Consider the following 18935-nt stretch of genomic DNA (forward strand, 5'->3'; position numbering starts at 1 on the left):
CCAAAACCATCTTGCTAGCTTTATATCCAGTCAACTCGCCACTGCTTGCCTCTATAGCCCAACTCAAACCATTGACTGCACAGGCTTGGCACCAAACCACTCAATTGGTAAAATTCTCTTCATATTTCTTGGAATGAGCACCCAGAAGAAAAGAAGGGATCAAAACGAGTCTATAACAAGTGTATGTAACTCAAGTCTTGTGAGTTGATATTAAGATAATATATACTTTGCCCTGTAAACAAAATTGATAATAAAGTAAAATCTGATTTTTTTTTTAATCAGAAAATCAAATTTTGACCAAAGTCGACATCAACACTCAATGGTCAACAGTCAACAGGTACACCTACCATAATCAATTGACCTGTGAACTGTTGACTGTTGACTGTTGATGTCGACTTCGGTCAAAACTCGATTTGCCGATAAAAAAAATCAGATTTTACTTTATTATCAATTTTGTTTACAGGGCAAAGTATATATTATCTTAATGTTTGATCCAACTGTTTTCCATCAACTGGTATTGTGTTTTTCATTATATATCAGAGAAACAAGAATATGAAAATAGGAAGAACATTTGGTGTTATAAATCAAAAACTATCTAGAATGTGATCCAAATGAAAGTACTATGTTGCTTGCATTCACAGACAAAAATTTCTTAGCTTGATTTCAATTACAAAAGAATCAACAAAGACTGATTACAGTTAAAATTTGCTCAAAATATGAGTTTGCAACTTGTTAAGAATGTGGTCATTATGTGGCCCCATGTAAAAATGACAACAAAATCATGTGACAGAGTAAATGTTATGTCTGGTCAAAATGTGTAGATATTCTGAGTAGAATTTATCTGAAGAAATACAACTCATTTTGATATAAAATAAGGAAAATCTAAGCAAACATTTAATTTTTATTATAATTTTCCGTTGAAACTAAAGGTGACCTAAGTTTGTCTGTGATCACACTGGGTTCAACATTTGACCGGTGGGAAAATTGATCCCTGCCCCCAGTGGAAGTTGATTGAGGTCGCGCATGAAATTGGAGGTGAACTGAGATCCTCGATCAATGATAACCTGTTCCGGAATACCGAAGTCCCGCCACACACAATCCCAATATAATCGTGCTAGCCCTTCAGAGGAGAGTTCTCCGTTAGTCGGCGCAAGTCGTATCATCTTCAATAAACGGTCCACAACAACGAGAATGGCATCATTCCCTTTACTCATGGGGAGCTGAGTTATGAGATCCACCGATACAAACTGCCAATTGTGATCTGGAATTGGGTTAGGTGAGAGTAGACTGAACGGCTTGGCGGGAAAGGTTTTAGTGCGCTGACACTTTTCGCAGCCATTCATGTATCGTGTTACATCTGCATGAATTCGCAGCCACCAGTATGTTCGCAGAACCAGTTCTGCGGTTTTGAGGCGCCCTGGATGGCCTGATACCGGAAGATTGTGGTGATCGTGCATAACACGATCTTGGAGGGACTGATCTTTTGGTACATAGACGCGATTCTTCCATAACTTCAGCCCTCCTTCTTTCCAATCCTTCTCACCTCTCCGAATCGCTTCCCTCACGAATCCTTCGACCCTCTTTGATTCTCGAATCTTTGTCAAAACTTCATCACCTTCCATCTCTACTTCTGTCGGTATCGCCCTAAACCATTCTTCTTTCAACAGAACACGATCTTTGTTATCTCCCTCCCCCTTTGCATGGTCCGCACGTCTCGAGAGGGCATCAGGTTTACCATGGGTGCGTCCTGGCTTATGAACAAGATGGATATCGTACTCAGCGAGTTGCAGAGCCCAACGTGCTTGACGACGGTTGAGTTTCTTCGCCAACATGAAGTACTCCAAATTTTTATGATCAATGAGTATTTCAAATGTATGCTGTGCACCCATTAAGTAATGACGCCACTCGTCGAGAGATCGCATAACAGCGAGAAGCTCCTTGTCATGTATATCATAATTTTGTTCGACATCCGACAGTGCGCGTGAGAGGAAGGCGACAGGATGCCAAACATTATCGTGAAGTTGGGATAGTACAGCTCCCATTGCGTAATTTGAGTGGTCGGCTTTGACACGAAATGGTGCGTCATCTCGTGGAATAACGAATACTGGTGCCGTGGTGATAGCTGCTTTCAGATGCTGAAAAGCTTTCTCTTCTTCGATCCCCCAGTGCCAAGTCTCCTTTCCTGTCAAACGATGCAATGGGTGAGCAATATGGGCGAAACCTCGAATAAAATGTCGGTAATAATTGATAAAACCCAGAAACTGCTGCAGGTCTCGTTTCGCGAGAGGTCGAGGCCAATCTTGCACCCCTTGTACCTTAACGGGATCCATTGAAATCTTCCCGTGTCGAATAAAGGCCTAAATATTCAATCTCGGTGCGTTCAAAAGCGCACTTTTTGGCCTTAAGGTACAGATGATTTTGGTGTAGAATTTGAAGGACTTCCCGAGTGATTTGTCGGTGCTCCTCAAGAGAGTTGGTGAAGATAAGTATGTCATCCATATATACGATGACGACTCCGCAACTAATGAGGTCGCGAAATAGGTCATTCATCATTGTATGAAAAGTGGCGGGTGAGTTGGTGAGACCAAAGAACATTACTAACGGTTCATAGAGACCACGATTGGTCATAAAGGCTGCCTTCCATTTGTCCCCCTCTTTTAGTCGAATATTGTTATAGCCCCAACGAACATCAAGCTTGGTGAAATATCGTGCATCCCGAAGTTTATGCACAACTTCGGAAATAAGAGGTAGAGGATATCGATTCTTGATAGTGGCCGTATTCAGCTTGCGATAGTCCTGGACTGGACGAAGCAATCCGTCCTTTTTCTTGATGAAGAAGAAAGGAGACAAATTTGTCCAGTACGTAGATGTTCGTCAATAAACTTATCGAGTTCCGCTTGTTCGGCAAGACTAAGTGGATAAATCTTGCTATTAAAGGGTTTGATCTCGGGTTTAAGTTCAATCGCATGGTCCCACTGGTGCTGTTCCGGTAAACGGTCGAAAGACACTTTCTCAAAGACAGGTGCGAAGTCTTCAAGATGTTTTGGAAGCAATTCCTCTAATGACATCTTCTCCCCTCTCTTCAACGCATCCTCAGCTAGTTGTTGGGATCGTGTTGATGCTGCTCGTATCTCCATCCTTCTCCGTTCATCCCTCAAATAGTGATCGTTCATCGTCTCCGGCTCAATCTTCATGACAAAAATACAATCACCCTCTTCCACTCCAATGCTATCACTCTTCCGCTGCCTCCGTGATTCATCTTCCGGTTCAAGTGTCGAGTCTGAGTCAAGAGTGTGTCGATAGCGTGATGGAGGACAACGATTGAAAACGAGACGACCATTACGCCAATCGACAGAGGGATTGTGCTTTCAAAGCCAATCATAGCCGATTATGACCTCAGCTTTCCCCATATTCGTCACAGCAAAATTGAAGACTTCGACGTGATCGGCGATTTGAAGACATAGTTTCGCTATTGCACGTATTGGTCCTCCACCGTTATGGGAACCATCGGCATTGTATACCGGAATTGGGCGAGGAAGGAATTCAATATTAATCCCTTTCGCTCGAGCAAATCCTTCATCCATGTAACATCCTGTAGCTCCACTGTCGAGAAGAGCTTGAAGATTGAAGGTTCGTCTATCATCCAATGTAGTGACGAGGATTGGGGTAATTACTGAATTTTGATTGATTCGACGGATCCAGGTTCGAGGGTGTTTTAACTCCCGTAGGATGTCTCTCTGTGCATCTGGATCCATTGATCGAAGCTGGTAAAGTAGTTCGTGTTGTACCTCCAATGATTGTTGGTGATTGGTCCACTGACGCAACACCCTAAGCGCCACATCGTCTCCGCCTCGTAAATGCTCCTGAACCCACAAAAGAGATCCTTTCCTTTTCTTTTCGTCCATCTCCTTTTCTTTCTGTTTCCAATGTTCATCCCTCTTCTCCTTTCTCATCCTTTTCTTTCGTTGATATTTTTGCTTTATTTTTTCTTTATGATTTGATTCGTCGGATGCTTGTGAGCCGCAGTTATTGGATTTGTTATTGACAGGCTCATTAATCGTACAATTGGCCGGTGAGGTAGCATCCTTTACTCCCGGCTTCCCTGAAAACCCATCTCATTCTGTCCCTCAGGTCCTTTAAACATCTCTGCCACTTCTCCTTTTTGTTCCTCAGTCAACCCTTCGAATATCGCTCTCATTGTCTGCCACCCCTTTGGTTTAGCACAGTTACATGCAATATGGCCAATTCTCCACAATTGTAGCACTTCATCGGCCCCAAACATCCGCATGACCGGTCCAAATCCATGGGTTTGCCTCGTCCAGGAAAAGTGCGTCCGCCCCCCGAGTTGGTGCCCCCGGTGCCCGTGTGACCCCCCATGCCTGTGTTCGCGCTAGTCATCCCAGATGTCCCCATATTTGGATATCCTCGTCCTCCAGGCATGTTTCCCGGCCTAATCCATCCTGGTCCTGCTCGTCCCTCACCAAATCGCCTTCCACTAACTGTTGCTTCTCCCATATCACTCCTCTCATTGGCCCTTTTGTTTCTATCATACCTCTTGGCATAATCCCTCCAAGCCGACAGAGTTCGGTCGACCTGCGGAGCCGCTACAATAGCGTCGAAAGTCGGTTTGTCAAGGTTCTGCTGCAAAACATCAAGCAGAGCTTCGTCATTGAACCCTGCGAGAGTCGCGAGTTGATCAAATTCTGCGAAGTACTCATCTGTGGATTGTTTGGGATTCTTCTTCAACGCATGTAACTTGACTTGAGCAGCTCGTGCTTTGTTCAGATCATCAAATACTTCCTTCAACTTCAACTCAAACGCTGCCCAGCTCGCGAACGTAACTGTTCTCTCTCTCAACCCTTTCGTGGTATTGGTTGCCCAAGTTCCTGCAAAGCCTTTCTTCATGAAGGATAGGGCAGTAACAATTTTCATCTGGTCATTGACATATACTCCTGGTTTAGCAGAGAACAACAGATAGAGTTGACTCATGAAGGCATCAAACGTGTTGTATTTCCCGTCGTAGGCATCAGGTTCCGCAACAGACACTTTAGGAGGTGCAACGGGGTGTGGCTGTGCCACAGGTACTAGTGCGGGTTGAGCCAGAATTTGGGTCACTGCTTGCCCAAAATCCTGTTGTCCCTGTACGAGTTGAGCAAGGAGTTGGAGTAGAGCTCCTGCGTCTCCTCCGTTAGGAGGCGCCATATTTTGGTCGGCGTCAAGAGGATTATTGGTGGAAGACATGATAGGGGTTGGTTTACGAAAGTGTTTTAATGTTATAGGTTGCTTTTGATCTAATGTCAACAACACCCTAAGCACGTTGGCGAAGCGCTGACGACAGATCAACAAAGAAGTCTGATGGATTACAAGGCTGCAGTGGTAGAATAGACAAGATCAAAAGCAAGGAACAACACCACAGAAGATACTATGATAAACATATGTTGAAGGTTCGCTAGTTCCGGAAAAGCTCAGACCGTTCTTTTCATCACACCGCCATCCAATTGCCTCTGTAATATTGGTGTACATTAGTGTTCCGTGAAAAACTCCAGAGTTTTTGACACTACTAGTTTTTGACATGTTTTTAACGTGTTCATGACGTGTTGAAAACTCGAGGGCGTTTTGAGGGTGTCAAAAACTGTCAAAAACTCTAAATATACCATAGCGTTAATAGAACATTGTTGAGCGTCGGAGTTGACTATACAGAGACAAGAGAAGAGCCAAATAGTCTCTAGAACAACAGTCCTGCTACCTCTCCTCGACTATGGACTTCTTTGAGACACAACAGCGCACCTTCAGATACATTTATAGTTGCATTTTTCTTGATACCTCGTACATGTAATCCATCCAAACCTATGGTGTCATTGTTTGCTCACTCAGACGGTGGCAATAAAGGTTATTGAGATGCGGCCATTCTCAAGAACATCAACCACCTTGCTCTTGCACCTATTCGCATTCATCATTCTGATCTATCAGCTTCTGTTGCTCAAGATGACAACGTCATTCTGCAGCGCATCGGCAATTTTCTCATATCACAGCTACAGGTCGAATATGAATCAAAGGAGGATACCATCCATGGCCTAGATGGTAACATTGCTCTCGCGAAGCTCAATGAGCAAATTATTGCATATTTAAAAGGAGCCTGGCCTTTCAACCGTCCGCTTACCGATGATACAAACATTCTCAAGTATTGGACAAGCTTCCTGGATCACGACAACACTGATATTCTCGCGGTACGTGATTTGCAAGTGTAAGCACGGGGGTGTTTTGACTCGTCTCGCGTCTTGTCAAGTTCTTTGCGGTCAAGGTTTTCTCAATCACAGTCAACTCGATGGCTGATGAACAAACAGCATCGACTATGGCCTGGTTGAACTCTGCTCTCCGCAATCGTCAGAAGAGCACTACACTTATCAATCAAGTCCAAATACGACAGTGGCATTTCATGAATGCTGAAAATGTGTGTCAGACTCAATCTTTTTCACGCAGAGTGTTTTTCTAATTGTTGACACTGGCAGAACAAGAGCCCGCGGCCGAAACCAACCGTCAAGTTTCGTGACCTCGATGAAACCATTTTCGGCCAGGAAGTTGATGAAAATGAGAGCTCGGATGCAGGTGATGCTTACGAGGATTCAGATGCATGGCTTGATGGTAGCGTGAATCTCGTTGATGAGGATGACCCCGGATATCTGCGCTGCAGTAACCGGGTGTTCGTTGGTAGTGAAGATGCTCGTTTAGACGGTCCCGAGCTCCTGGACCTTCTCTCCGACAAGCCGATTGAGACGGAGGCTCAAGATCAGTCACAAACACCTGGGCCATCTTCACAAACAGCTGGTGGTGGTCCTGTAGCCTGGAAGTTCAATTTTTCTCAAATTCTGTAGCACAAAAATTACAATATAGCCGGTGTCATCAGGGAAAACCTCTTCCGGGAAATAGGGTGAATTTGTGTAAATGATGGTGTTTTATCGAATTTTATTGTGTTTTATCATCATGTTTCAGATTAGTGACATTTATGAACTAACCAACAGCCCCCTGACACCTTCGTTGGAATAAAGTGGGCAAAAGTGCAATAAAATGCAATAAAGTGTGCAGCATTAATAAATCTTTGTAATAGATGATCCTCGAGCAATATCACAATGACGAAGGTGAAACAAATATTATATTGTCATTCAGACTCAATATACAATATACTACATAACTGCTAATGAACGGGGAGATTGCAATGAACACAAATGAGCGGATAGTAGCAACAGATGAAAAAAAATCATTAGACATGAAGGAGCAGTTAGCAAGGCTCAACATCAACAGAGCAATACACTTACACCATAACAACAATCAATTTGCTCTGGTCAGCAAGACTTGAGGTTGACAGACAATGGGCACACTTGAACCCTGAAATAAGATCATAATTGCATCAATCAGCAAGGCTCGAGATTAAAGAATGGCTACACTGACTAGCTTCGACAGAAAAGTGATTTCTGTGGTCAGCAAACCTCAAACTCGCCAGAGGATCAAACTGGGTCACTCGCGTCAAGTAGTGCGCCGTCCCGAGTATCGCTAGCATGTACAACAGTGGCCTTCAGCGCGAGTGAAGGATTGACACCACGAACAGGTGGGAAGGACAGTTCTATGCGATATGAGTAGATACGCATAAGTGAGAAGTAGATTACTCACTGAATTGTTCATCTCCATGATCGAGCAACTCATCCCACAATGGTTGAAGTCTCTTAGTGGTGGGTGGAATGAGCAGTAGGAGAAGACGGGGGTAGGATATGTGGACTGTAGATGGAGTTTGGCGACAGCGCGAGGGTTCGGTGGTGGCTGATAGGTACACCCAAGGAGTGTGCAACTGAAAGTGCGTGCACTTTCATTGCTCATGAGTCGAGCTGGAAAAGCACGTTGTAAGGAGACATTCGACAAGGCCAAGGTTGGTTGATGTCGTGTTGTGGTTGAACATTGAACATTGAAATTTGAAAGTTCGAACCAAAAGTCATGTGAGTGCACGTGGGAAGTAAACAAACAAGTGCAAATGTTGGACTTCAGAACATTTCAAACGTGTACAAACATTGCAAGCGTCTCAATAAGCATCACTTTGCCTCAAACGTCCTCGCCTTCTTTGCTACATCCGACAGCGGCATTGTCAATGAAAACCTTATTGAACATTTCTCCGATGAGGTCTAGGTCGCGCTTGGTCGCATTCACTGCCGCGGAAGGCATATTCTTGGGCTCCGAGTCCCTTCGTGTCCATATTCTGGCTCAAGGAACACGGTCTCATGCCTGGTCTTACATTCTCCAATGAGATTATCAGCTGTGAGTGAGGGTTTGCATACTGACTTTGCTTGCTTGCTCTTTAGCCACCTCAAGCATTGCCTGCACCCTGAAGTGACTGGTGTGTGTGTTGTCTGTATGTGTGTCAATTTTACGTGCGCAGAATAGTTGAACAGATCCAGCGCCATAGTCTTGCAGCAGGTGAGTTCGCTATGTGGCAAGCAGCTGTTCCTGCAAAACGGACGAGCTTAGATGTTCTTAATGCTTCCCCCTTGTTTTTTTTTAATGCCTTAAAAGACATGTATTATATATACTTACTTCAATGTAGGTTAATATACATCCATATTTTCCGTGAATATGTATCTTTCTGTAATAATATGTGATAAAGTTGAGAAAGTTGACTAAAACCAAGTAATTCTGCAAATTTCGCATGGGAGCTTTTCCCTGATGGTCAATAACTCGTCAAAAACTAGTTAAAAACACGCGTCAATACCTGGCCTGGGGATGCCCAATGTTATAAACATGTCCAAAACTCGGCGTGGAGTTTTTCACGGAACACTAGTGTACATGTACATCATTGCTCGAAAAAAATTTGCTTTGAACCGAGCGTGTGAATTTTGAAACTCCCAACATTAATATTAATATTGGCTGAGCAGTGTGGGGAGATTGAACTTTGTGCAGTCCATCTCACTTCCTTCCGGGTTCCATCTAGATATTACGGTGACATGAAAAAACTGTATCGGTATGAGACACACACAGGTACACAAAGCCCGAGGTCGATTTCAAGATGTCCCAGTGCGCACACCATGCCTGCGGCCACCGTATCTAAGATATGCTATGCTGGCGATGCGATTCTGATTCCCGACTGCCTTCTACGTACGTATTACCGTACTACAGTAGACTGAGACTGATAGCTCATACGTTTCTAGGCCGGCGCTCGCGTTCTGATGTTTCATACTGATCTCCAATGCGCTGCGTAGATCTGAGATCCGACTATGCTAAACGATTAACCGAATTTGACCGACTACACTACTGAGAATAACTCGGGCACCATGAGCTCATGGAATGGAGATCACACACAATTTCAAAATCTGCAGCAGGGCTGAGCAATGCAGGGTTGATGCCGATTTCGTGGTATGCAGCCACGAACTTGATCGCTACTAAGCCTAGCATGCTGGCCTATCCCAAAATACTCCCAAGGTCAAACATGATGCATGATGCTCCAATCTATTCGCATGACACCTGTGACTCCCACGTAAGCACTGTAGTTATAGGTGATAATGCACGTGTGTCGCACCTGTAAGATCAGGCGGATATAATGAATCAGGGCCTCCTCCAATATCTCCTGGATAGCTAGGGACTTTATATAGCTGTAGGTACGCAGAGGGTTGTCAGTATTACCGTACTATTAATAGAATCATGTGATCCGGTTACCGTGCCCAACGTCGCATAGTGATGGAAACGTTCGAGCTCGTCGTGTCACACGACGAGCTCGAGTATCTCACTTCAAGGTGGTCGGATTAAGAGCGCGTTTTGACAAACAATTCGCTAGTAATGATTGGGATACGTATATGAGTCATACAATGTAGACTAAGGCAATGCAATACTACTACTCATGCCCCTCCTCCTCTTCGTCAGAAGACTCTACAAACTCAGCGCTTTTGGGACCTTCCTGCAGCTGGGTAGAGTTCTTCTTTGCTCTCTTCGAAGGCCTGATATTCTCCTTGTTTACCCGTCCTGCGCTGGACCCGTCTTTACGCTTGCGAGGTACGCCAGCATCCGAACGCTTTTTTCGTGGCTTCCGAACGACTTCCCCGGCTGAACGTCGCGTGTCGAGTTCAGACGCGTGAGCTTTGAGCTCTGCCGGTGATAGAACTGTCCAGTAGCACGTACGTGCCTTGAGGGCATCCCGGAGCTTGCGAATGTCGCCGACGGTCCCGATGTTCGAAGGGCTAGTGAACTTGACACCGTTGGGCCAGCCCACAAGGCGCACCCCATACGTTTCGATGACGGATGTTTCATAGTTGTGGTAGTTCATCACAATATCTTTTTTGCCGGTCACAGCAACTGTGCATAATGTTAGACGGGGCAGAATTTGTAGAACGTCGATACTCACCTAGGCCCCGGAGGATCATCTTGCGTACTTGCTTTCTTACAGCTTCCAAAGAGTCGCGTTCATTGAGATCTACCGGACGATGCATAAGTACACAAACTATGTGAAGAGACGAAGGACTTACTTTGATTCTGGGTGCATGCCCATTGTTCGTATTGCCTAAGAAAGTCAGCCATAGGATGCTCGTACACATCCTCCCAAAAGTCTTCAGAGTTATCCGTGCCGTGCATAGCGCTTTGAATGCTATCGTTAATGTGACCGCGGACAACAAATAGTGTGCCATAGACACCAGTCCGAACTCGCAGATCATCCAGCTTCAAAGAAAAAAATGAATTCAGTTGATTGCCGTGAAGATTGAAGATTCAGACGTACCTCTTTGACGATCCTATCCGTTGTGGCTACAACATCTCGTGCAGCCGCCAGATTGTTCGCCCGAACACTAATGACCTTTTTTTCACGATGCTCCTCGAGAGCTGCGATGTAGCGTTCCTTTTCTTCCCTGGTAAGGGCTTTTGTTTCAGGGTCGGACGCAACCATCTGGCGGAGTTCCGCCAACGAGTACCGAGCGCCTGCGGGTCGGTCTAGTTGATGCAGGATAAGCTTCGTGATACAATTGAGTTGAAATTCATTTGACTCACCTGCGTTCATCTCTTTCGCCTTGGCGTGAACAAGTGCATTGATTAATTGACTCTTGCGCGAGGTTCGATAATGAGTCTGACTGCCGATGATATCGTTGATGTGCTTGGGAGTAACATGATGAGCCCGCGAGAGCGCTTCGATCTTCGTTTTCTGTGCATCTAAGTATTCAGCAACTGCGTCGTGTAAGTGCTTCGTTCTCTCTAGCCTCTGGTCCCGCTTGATCTTTCGAGACGCCTTCTGGGCATCTGTTAGTCGAGGTGGTGGTGTCCGAGGGCGGATAATCGCTCGTGTTGGGTTCCGTGCTGCCCAGGAGGACATGTTTGCCTCACGGAGTGACTCTGGCATCTCTCCACTGGTGTCTGGCGCCTCTGCTTCGGCAGGACTCGGTGAGTCTGGGTCATGCGTTGAAGTAGGCTGAGGTGACGGTGTGCGAGCAGGGAGGGTATTCGCGAAGGCAACTGGTGGGGGGGGCGGGGAGCTCTGGCACGGTTGGGATATTTGTGGCTGCTATGTCGTTAGTTAGAGCCGCGATTTCGTCATTGGTAAGTGGCATTGTGTACAGGGACGGGTCATCCCAGTTCATCTGACTGATCCCGGGAACCCGTTCACTGCCAGTGCTGCTGATCGGATCGGAATCGTCGCCTGTTGGGTATGGGTAGCTGGGAAGTATACCTCCCCCCCCAGGAAGCAAATCCAGAAAACCTCCGGCTGAGATAAAATCGCCGTTGGCGTTAAAATCATCGGATGTGTAGAGGTAGCTCATACTTAGAGCTGTGAGTGAAAAATGTGTAGACGGGGACGTATCTTCAAACTTTGGCGTCTGATGGATCGTATAAATCACTCAAACGAACGATGTAGACGGGGACACGGCTTCAAAGTTTGGCATGCGATGGATCAGATAGATCACGCAAAAACACGACACGCGACGCGTTGCGCACGTCCTATCATTCAACGCCATTTGTTTGAAAAAAAAATATGCATAAATCGGTGTAAGATCTTGAGGTTGACATGAAACCACTTAGGCACATATTAGTAGAGGCAGTGCAATGCAGTGCTGATCAGTGCATACCTTCAATATTGCGCAACTCGGGTCTCCATGATATGGCATAGCTCGGCTGGAATGCGTCCGTCCAGGAAATGTATTCATCCAGGTAAATGCCACTTTGACGAGTGAGGGGGGGAATGCCAGTATGACGAGTGAGGGAGGTGATATATTCGTCAAGGTAAATGCCGGCGTGATGAGTGAGGTTAATATTATTTTGATGAGTGAGGAGGAGCGGGGTTAGCAGCCAACCAGGAACAAGAGTGCGACGGCAATTCATCACAATGCGCAGGCCTTCAAGAGCGCAACGGCAATTCGTCACGATGCGCGGGCCTTCGAGACAATAGAATGCCTTGGACTTGCATCTGTATAAAAACCATCAGCCAGGTCAATGTGGCTCAGGAGGTACAAACCCGCTACATACCTTTTGACATACTGGGTGTCCATTCCAGCAGAGTCCAAATTCCAACCATAGGTCCGGAGCTTGATTTTGGCTGCAAAGCCGGAATTCCAGTATTCTATTGGCCGTGGTTGCATGTCTAGCGTGCCAAAGGAAGACAATGAAGCAGACTCAGACCACGCATCAGCGTTAAGGCTGCAATGCCTAAACTTGGACCAACAACTCATTAGTAAGCACGTATTGCTTCCGCTGACAAGCGCTTAACAATTTACCGTGCATATATCATCGATCATCTCGATCATTGCCAGCTGTCGATGTCAAAAAATATTATGTGGATTACTCTTAGTAGTAGTTGTCGATGTCTTATGGCACCGTGCCCATCGTTCCTTTCCCCCCAAATCATGGTAAGCACAATTCTTCACATTTCAATCTGCACGTCTAACTTGTGCATTCACAGAGACGTTCGACTCAGGGGCCATCACGCGGCCTATCATCCAGGCAGCGCACAGCTACGCAACGTTGGCTCTCGAAGCCAGGGTAGGTCTATTTTTTGAGTCACTGAAATTTTGCTTACCACCCCTGCACAGAGTTCGAGAAGCTCAAAACGCCAAGGCTCGTGCTCGAGTAGCGTTGTGAGTCCATCCCCCACACAACTCTACCTGTTCGTGCTCACATGATTTCTTTTAGCAATAGGGCAAGGTAAGGTCTCGTATATTGCCATGGGCGTCATTTACTTAATTACTCTACAGGAAGAAAAAAAAAAAGATCGAAGATCAAACAGCGGCACCCATCACATCATCAGTCGACAACTACGAAGACCTATCCTGGGACGCCAACGACGATTCCGCCATCACATCATCAGTCGACAACTGCGAAGACCTGTCCTGGGACGCCAACGACGATTCAGTGCTCACGATGGATAACGACTTACCTTGCCCCTGCGACTCTCAAACGCTAAATTCGACGGAGAGATCGTCCAGAGGTGGCGAAAGGAGTGGTTGGTATGGTTTGGTAGCAGAAGATACATGGGGAGAAAGTATACGAGGAAGCACTCGCACACGCTCGGGCGGAGGGGGAAAGTGAGGACTGACATTTTCTTGGACCAATGTGCGCTGCATGTTTTGGAGGGGAGGAAGATCCTGGAAGCCATAAGGGAGATTGTACACACCAGTTGCCCTTATTGCAGGGAGCGTCTTAAGTATGACAGTATTCTACTATACGACTTACTGGTTTCCGTGATTTCAGAGGTAAAGTTCATGGAGGTGAAACTAGATAATGAACATTTATTAAATAGTAGATTATCGTAGTCAATCAAGAGGGAATCCGTCTTTGCAAAGAGCTTTCTGAGATGATCCAGCAGTGAACATAGCGAACGATAGCGAACGGATAGCGAACGGATAGCGAACGATAGCGAACAGATAGCGAACAGATAGCGAACGGATAGCGAACATGAGTGTACGGATGCTCGGGCTCGCGAATGCAACACTGTTGAAAAATATTGAACATGGTGAGGTGTTTATTAGGAATAGGTAGACATGCATACTTGAGCCGAAGCTGTAAAATGTTGTGGTGATTCCGTGCAGAATGTTATGAATATGACAGGGTTGTATGTAGCGGTTGATGCATGATGCAATTGTGCTAGTGACACACTGACCAACATATGATGATTTTCTGTGCACGCTGGATTTCTACACTATCAATGAATATTCCAACAAATGTATGGCTCTGGTATAACGAGTAAGGCGCGTTTCGCGTGTTCATTTTGTCATTCTAATACATATACAGCGCATCACAGCGCACATCACAGCGCACAACGTAAACGATATAGTATTAAAGCTGGCTCATTGTCTCCGTCAAGTCTTCGACCTGCAACCATAGTGAGTCTTCACTCGCAGATGAGCCCATAGACAATGTAGGTGAAGGAGGGTTGGGCGAGGACTCTGGAGGGGATGGCCAGAAAGGGCCACCTGCCAGTGGAACCGCCCGGACCCTGCCTTCATCATAGCTGGCTGTATATGCTGCTAATGCCCGCTGAAACGATGTGTATCGTTTTTGAATATTACCGCTGATAAAATTTGTTCGTTCGGCAACGTCAGCCCTAACAACATTGTCAAGAATTAGCCAACACAAGCCAACAGGTACCCATAGTACACGTCACACTTACCAGCGGTAAAACACACCAACTTCCTGCCCAACCGTTATCACCCAGAATCCTTCGGGTGTCTGATCGGCTCGTGGAGGACGGATGGCACTAGGAATCGGAATGGAGGCCGTGACTTGGCGGGGTGTCTGCACAACCATCGATGAAGCTTGAGGATGAGGGTGGGATGGTGTAGCAGTAGAGCGAGCTGAAGTGGAAGGGGGAATGGGTGCTTTGTTCTTCGGAACGGAACGAGTGCTGGTGGACGTGGACGGCGTGAACGATGATCTCGACAGGCTGATGGACTCTTCCGTGGTCTTGCGGCTCCAAGTCACGGTATCGAATGATGAATCTATATCGAGTGTCAGTGTATTAATTTCTGGATTGTTGAAAGACGCACCTGACAGTGTCATACCTTGCAGCAAATTGTGCAGGTCTTGAATATGGCCACCCTGGGTAGGGCGGCCACTGGATGGTGTTGACATAGGAGCGATCTCACGAACGGCTTGGTCAGAGTGCTAGACAGTCTATAATCAGTCACGTGAGAAATAGATCGGACTGTGACAGTAGTACAAACTTTAGATAGGTCTGAATGGCGCGAAAAAATGCAGCACGTCAGCGAGTCCGCACAAATATCTCTCTGCGATCGGTTCGGCACATCAGGGCACCGAGGGACAACAACAGATTGCCAGCCAACTCCATTTCCAAAGTACTCAAGCACAGGCAGTTGGTCCAGCAAGCAGCAAGTTCCAATGAGCGGCGGCAAGCACGTCTACAAGGTACGCTATGTTAATTCAATACTTGGAAGGGGAAAAAAAACCTTTTGTATAGCTATGAGTTTGGATGAGCGTCGGGCACTCGAAGCGCTGAAAGAGGACAATAATAGCACCATCGATGGCTGGCAGGATGACTACGATGACTTCAGCTTTGGCAACGTCTGCGATGGAACAGAGCCGCTCGCCATCAGCCATGCTGGTGGCGAGTTCACTGACCTTGCAAGAGAGGTTCTAGGAGACTTTTGGAAAAACGTGAGTGAATTTTGTCATGACCTTCACATTTGACTTACCTTTGCGAGCAGCAACAATCGTGTTCGATGGGTGGATAACCGCACCCGTCGTGATCGTGTCCTCCGTAGGAACAAGGCGTTTGCTGAGCAGCTGCCAGCGATAACGGACGCGTACCTTGCGTGGAGCCTGGCAAAATGTAAGGAAGGGTTTTTGAGAGATGGAGAGGGAGAACCTAGGGCTGGATGGCTTTGACTACGGTCAGTGGCCGATGAGCGTGATAGACGTGTTCTGTGAGTAAGTCGGTCTGTTGTCGTTTGCTTACGATTTGATGACGGCATATTGTTTAGACGCTGAGAAAGTCATTCTTCGAATCTTGCCAGCAGACGCCACTATCAGCAGTGCGCTCGTTCGTCAAGGCGTGATGCCTTGTTCACCAATATCACCGACTGTCGGGATCACCACCGAAGCTCTGGACTTATACCGTGTAGCACATCTTAGGAGCCCTCAATTGTCTATCCAGGCTTTCGTCAAGACTATGTGCGACTTACATGGTGTATGTCTTCTGATTTCTTTGGTTCTTATCGTGCTGATTCACGCGCAGGTTAGTTTCCACAGACATCTATCTCGACAATTCTCGATTGCGTTCGATTTATATCTTCAAGTTCGACGCTCCGTGGCAGCCATGGTAGCCGAATCGTTACGACGCAAACACGCCTGTCCCGCATGTACATATAAACTGACGGATGAACCCGAGTTGACATTTAGCTTACTCTACGCTATGGACGGTAACGACTCTTTAAAAAGAGTCCTTCGAAGATCCTTGGATACTGACGAGTCCCTCGGTACATCTTCAGAACTTCCAACAGGGCAGCAACTGGCAAGTGACCGCTACCTATCCCGCACTTTTGTAGATCAGTTCGCGCGGGACTCCACTACTGCAGGTGATGAGGTGAGTGCTTTCCATCCGGGTTGGTGATGGCTAATACCCTAACCTATAGGACGCACATCTCGAGAACTTGTGCGAAGCGCTGGAAGAACATGGACGATACGAAGACCAAGAAAGCATGGGGCATTTACGACGAAACGGGCATTTTTGTGGCCGTGTGCCGCCACGGATTCTCTCTCCTTGTTGCAGATATGGTACAGAGCGGGGAGCTGTACGTTACGTTTTTTTAATGCGTTGTTCACGAGCTAATGATTATCTATCAGCGCAAAGTATCCTCTAGCCGTTGTCTCAAAGTTGCTGGACGTATTTGGAAGCAATCTGGGCGGTGGATATGACATTGGATGTCAATTCAAGACCACGCTTGACAACAGTTCCCTCGGACCCCTCGCACGGTCTATGCATCACACTTGTCTTGTCGGCGCCTTCCACGGACATGCGCACCGGCGATTGTGCCAACTGTACTCGCTTACCACTTACATCAAAGGTTTAGGACTCGAAGATCTCGAGACTTGCGAACGGACGTTTTCAAAATCCAATTCCTTAGCGTCGGCACTACGGTACGCAAGCGTCTTCCATAGACAACAGGCCATCGACACCTACTTCGAGCACAATGATGATTTTGAAGTCTACGCTAATCTTTGTAAGCCGTCTCGTCGTGTCGTCAAACTTGACTGTGTGCTGACGTAATATTTGTGTTTGCTAGCCGACTTTTTATACAACAATTACAAGCAGGCGCTTGATATCTTGAGCGACGGAGACGCGACCCTACCAAACCTTATGCGAGATCTCAAAGTTACGGACGTAGCAGTTTTCGAGGGCTGGCTGGCGGAAGAAAAGGTATATCTTCAAAGTCTGACGCGAGAACCCGAGGTCGAAACTCTGCAGATGGAATATTGGCAGAAGTTAGTTAATCTTACTGCGAGCGAGTGAGTTTCGATGTCAAGCTATGGCCCTTGTACCCGCTGACACAATTTACATAGGGAAATTCTACGCGCTTCAATGACATCATTCCAGGGCTCATCGCACCTCGAGGCTGTGCCATACGATGCGCACGTCAAGAATACTCGCAACGCTGAGACTGCCCGACGGCATGCTTTGGAGGACCATGAGAGATATTTGAAGCTCGTCCAGGCACTGGAGTGCAAGCTCGAGGTCGAGAAACGCTGGACTCCGCACGATGGAGAGTGGCAGAGGGTTGGGAGGCTCGTGGCCAATCGGAAATACCAGCGTGCCCTGGACCGTCTCGAAGGATTAATTGTGGCACGCATATTTGAGCTAACGAGGATGAACCGTGCGGGCACAGGTGAGTAAAAGGTAGTATATTGCTTGCTGATTCTAACATTGAACAAGGCTACAAACTGCGAAAGCATATCGCTAAGGCGTTACAAAGTGTTCCGTCGCCATCAGAACTGCCCTCACCACATACAACACTATTGCTGGGTCAATGCACCCTCCCCGCCGGACGCTTAAGTGGGATGAGGTCGTAGAGTATGCGTTCCTCGCAGACTTCGACTTACTACGTGATACGTGCGTGGACATATCTCGACACCCGTGGTCATCGACCGCTGCTCTGTAGCGCGATGGACCTCTACTTCAAAACGTGTCGTGCTGTGAAGAGATCGAGCGTCTCGATATTGAGGTACGACGCCTCATTACCTATATACGCGATGAAGAGAGGTATCTACGGGAATGCGAGAATCAGTTACAAGCCACCAGCCCAGCCCTTGCACATCAAATCGCCATCCACCGAAACACTCGAGGTCGCTTCAACTCACGACATCTCAAACGACTCTACGACATTTCGAAGCTTCCAGGTTTCAGAGGGACGCTAACCCCTGGTGTCAGTGCGAACACAAGTCCCGGCGAGAGCGCGAGTATAGCTAATGCACAGATCCCCACCCGCATGATTGTTCAACCCCCGCCTGTTCATCACACCGCATCGTCCTTAGCCGTAGACACCCAGGATGACCTGGATGCGAGGAGGAAGAGGACGAGGTAGTGGAGCAAGTATCTAGGAGTTTACAGGACGTCCTCCTTGTTGCGGATGACTTTTCACGCCTTGGAATTCATGGTGATGCTGAGGAGTAGTATTACTAGTTATATATACACATCCTATGGACTTGCATGTATTCCCTACGTTTCGCAATCATTACTGGTGCACTATTGTCAAAACGCGCTCTTAATCCGACCACCTTGAAGTGAGATACTCGAGCTCGTCGTGTGACACGACGAGCTCGAACGTTTCCATCACTATGCGACGTTGGGCACGGTAACCGGATCACATGATTCTCTATAGTACGGTAATATGACAACCCTCTGCGTACCTACAGCTATATAAAGTCCCTAGCTATCCAGGAGATATTGGAGGAGGCCCTGATTCTTATATCCG

General features: G+C 46.8%; 3 protein-coding genes across 3 annotated transcripts; 1 reads left to right on the top strand and 2 right to left on the bottom strand.

Moving 5' to 3' along the window:
• Nucleotides 1-9868: 9868 nt before the first annotated feature.
• Nucleotides 9869-11329, bottom strand: DEU56DRAFT_744825 (uncharacterized protein; the record flags this gene model as incomplete). The annotated part of the gene is made up of 4 exons (XM_041349104.1): nt 9869-10326; nt 10449-10686; nt 10745-10941; nt 11011-11329. 4 exons carry the CDS (start codon nt 11327-11329, stop codon nt 9869-9871), a joined length of 1212 nt encoding a protein of 403 aa, XP_041203952.1.
• Nucleotides 11330-14283: 2954 nt separating this feature from the next.
• DEU56DRAFT_917162 (uncharacterized protein) lies at nt 14284-15078 on the bottom strand (the record flags this gene model as incomplete). The annotated part of the gene is made up of 3 exons (XM_041357956.1): nt 14284-14551; nt 14618-14945; nt 14994-15078. 3 exons carry the CDS (start codon nt 15076-15078, stop codon nt 14284-14286), a joined length of 681 nt encoding a protein of 226 aa, XP_041203953.1.
• A 348-nt stretch (nt 15079-15426) lies between these two features.
• On the top strand, nt 15427-18634 carry DEU56DRAFT_923609 (uncharacterized protein; the record flags this gene model as incomplete). The annotated part of the gene is given in 12 exon segments (XM_041358532.1): nt 15427-15621; nt 15736-15806; nt 15826-15890; nt 15948-16153; nt 16202-16549; nt 16627-16757; nt 16810-17186; nt 17250-17472; nt 17527-17849; nt 17926-18077; nt 18123-18497; nt 18530-18634. The coding sequence occupies 12 exon segments, from the start codon at nt 15427-15429 to the stop codon at nt 18632-18634; spliced, it is 2571 nt and encodes an 856-aa protein (XP_041203954.1).
• Nucleotides 18635-18935: the final 301 nt, after the last annotated feature.

Source organism: Suillus clintonianus (genome assembly GCF_016758775.1).
Source record: "Suillus clintonianus strain FC179 chromosome Unknown DEU56scaffold_100, whole genome shotgun sequence".
NCBI classification, from domain to species: domain Eukaryota; kingdom Fungi; phylum Basidiomycota; class Agaricomycetes; order Boletales; family Suillaceae; genus Suillus; species Suillus clintonianus.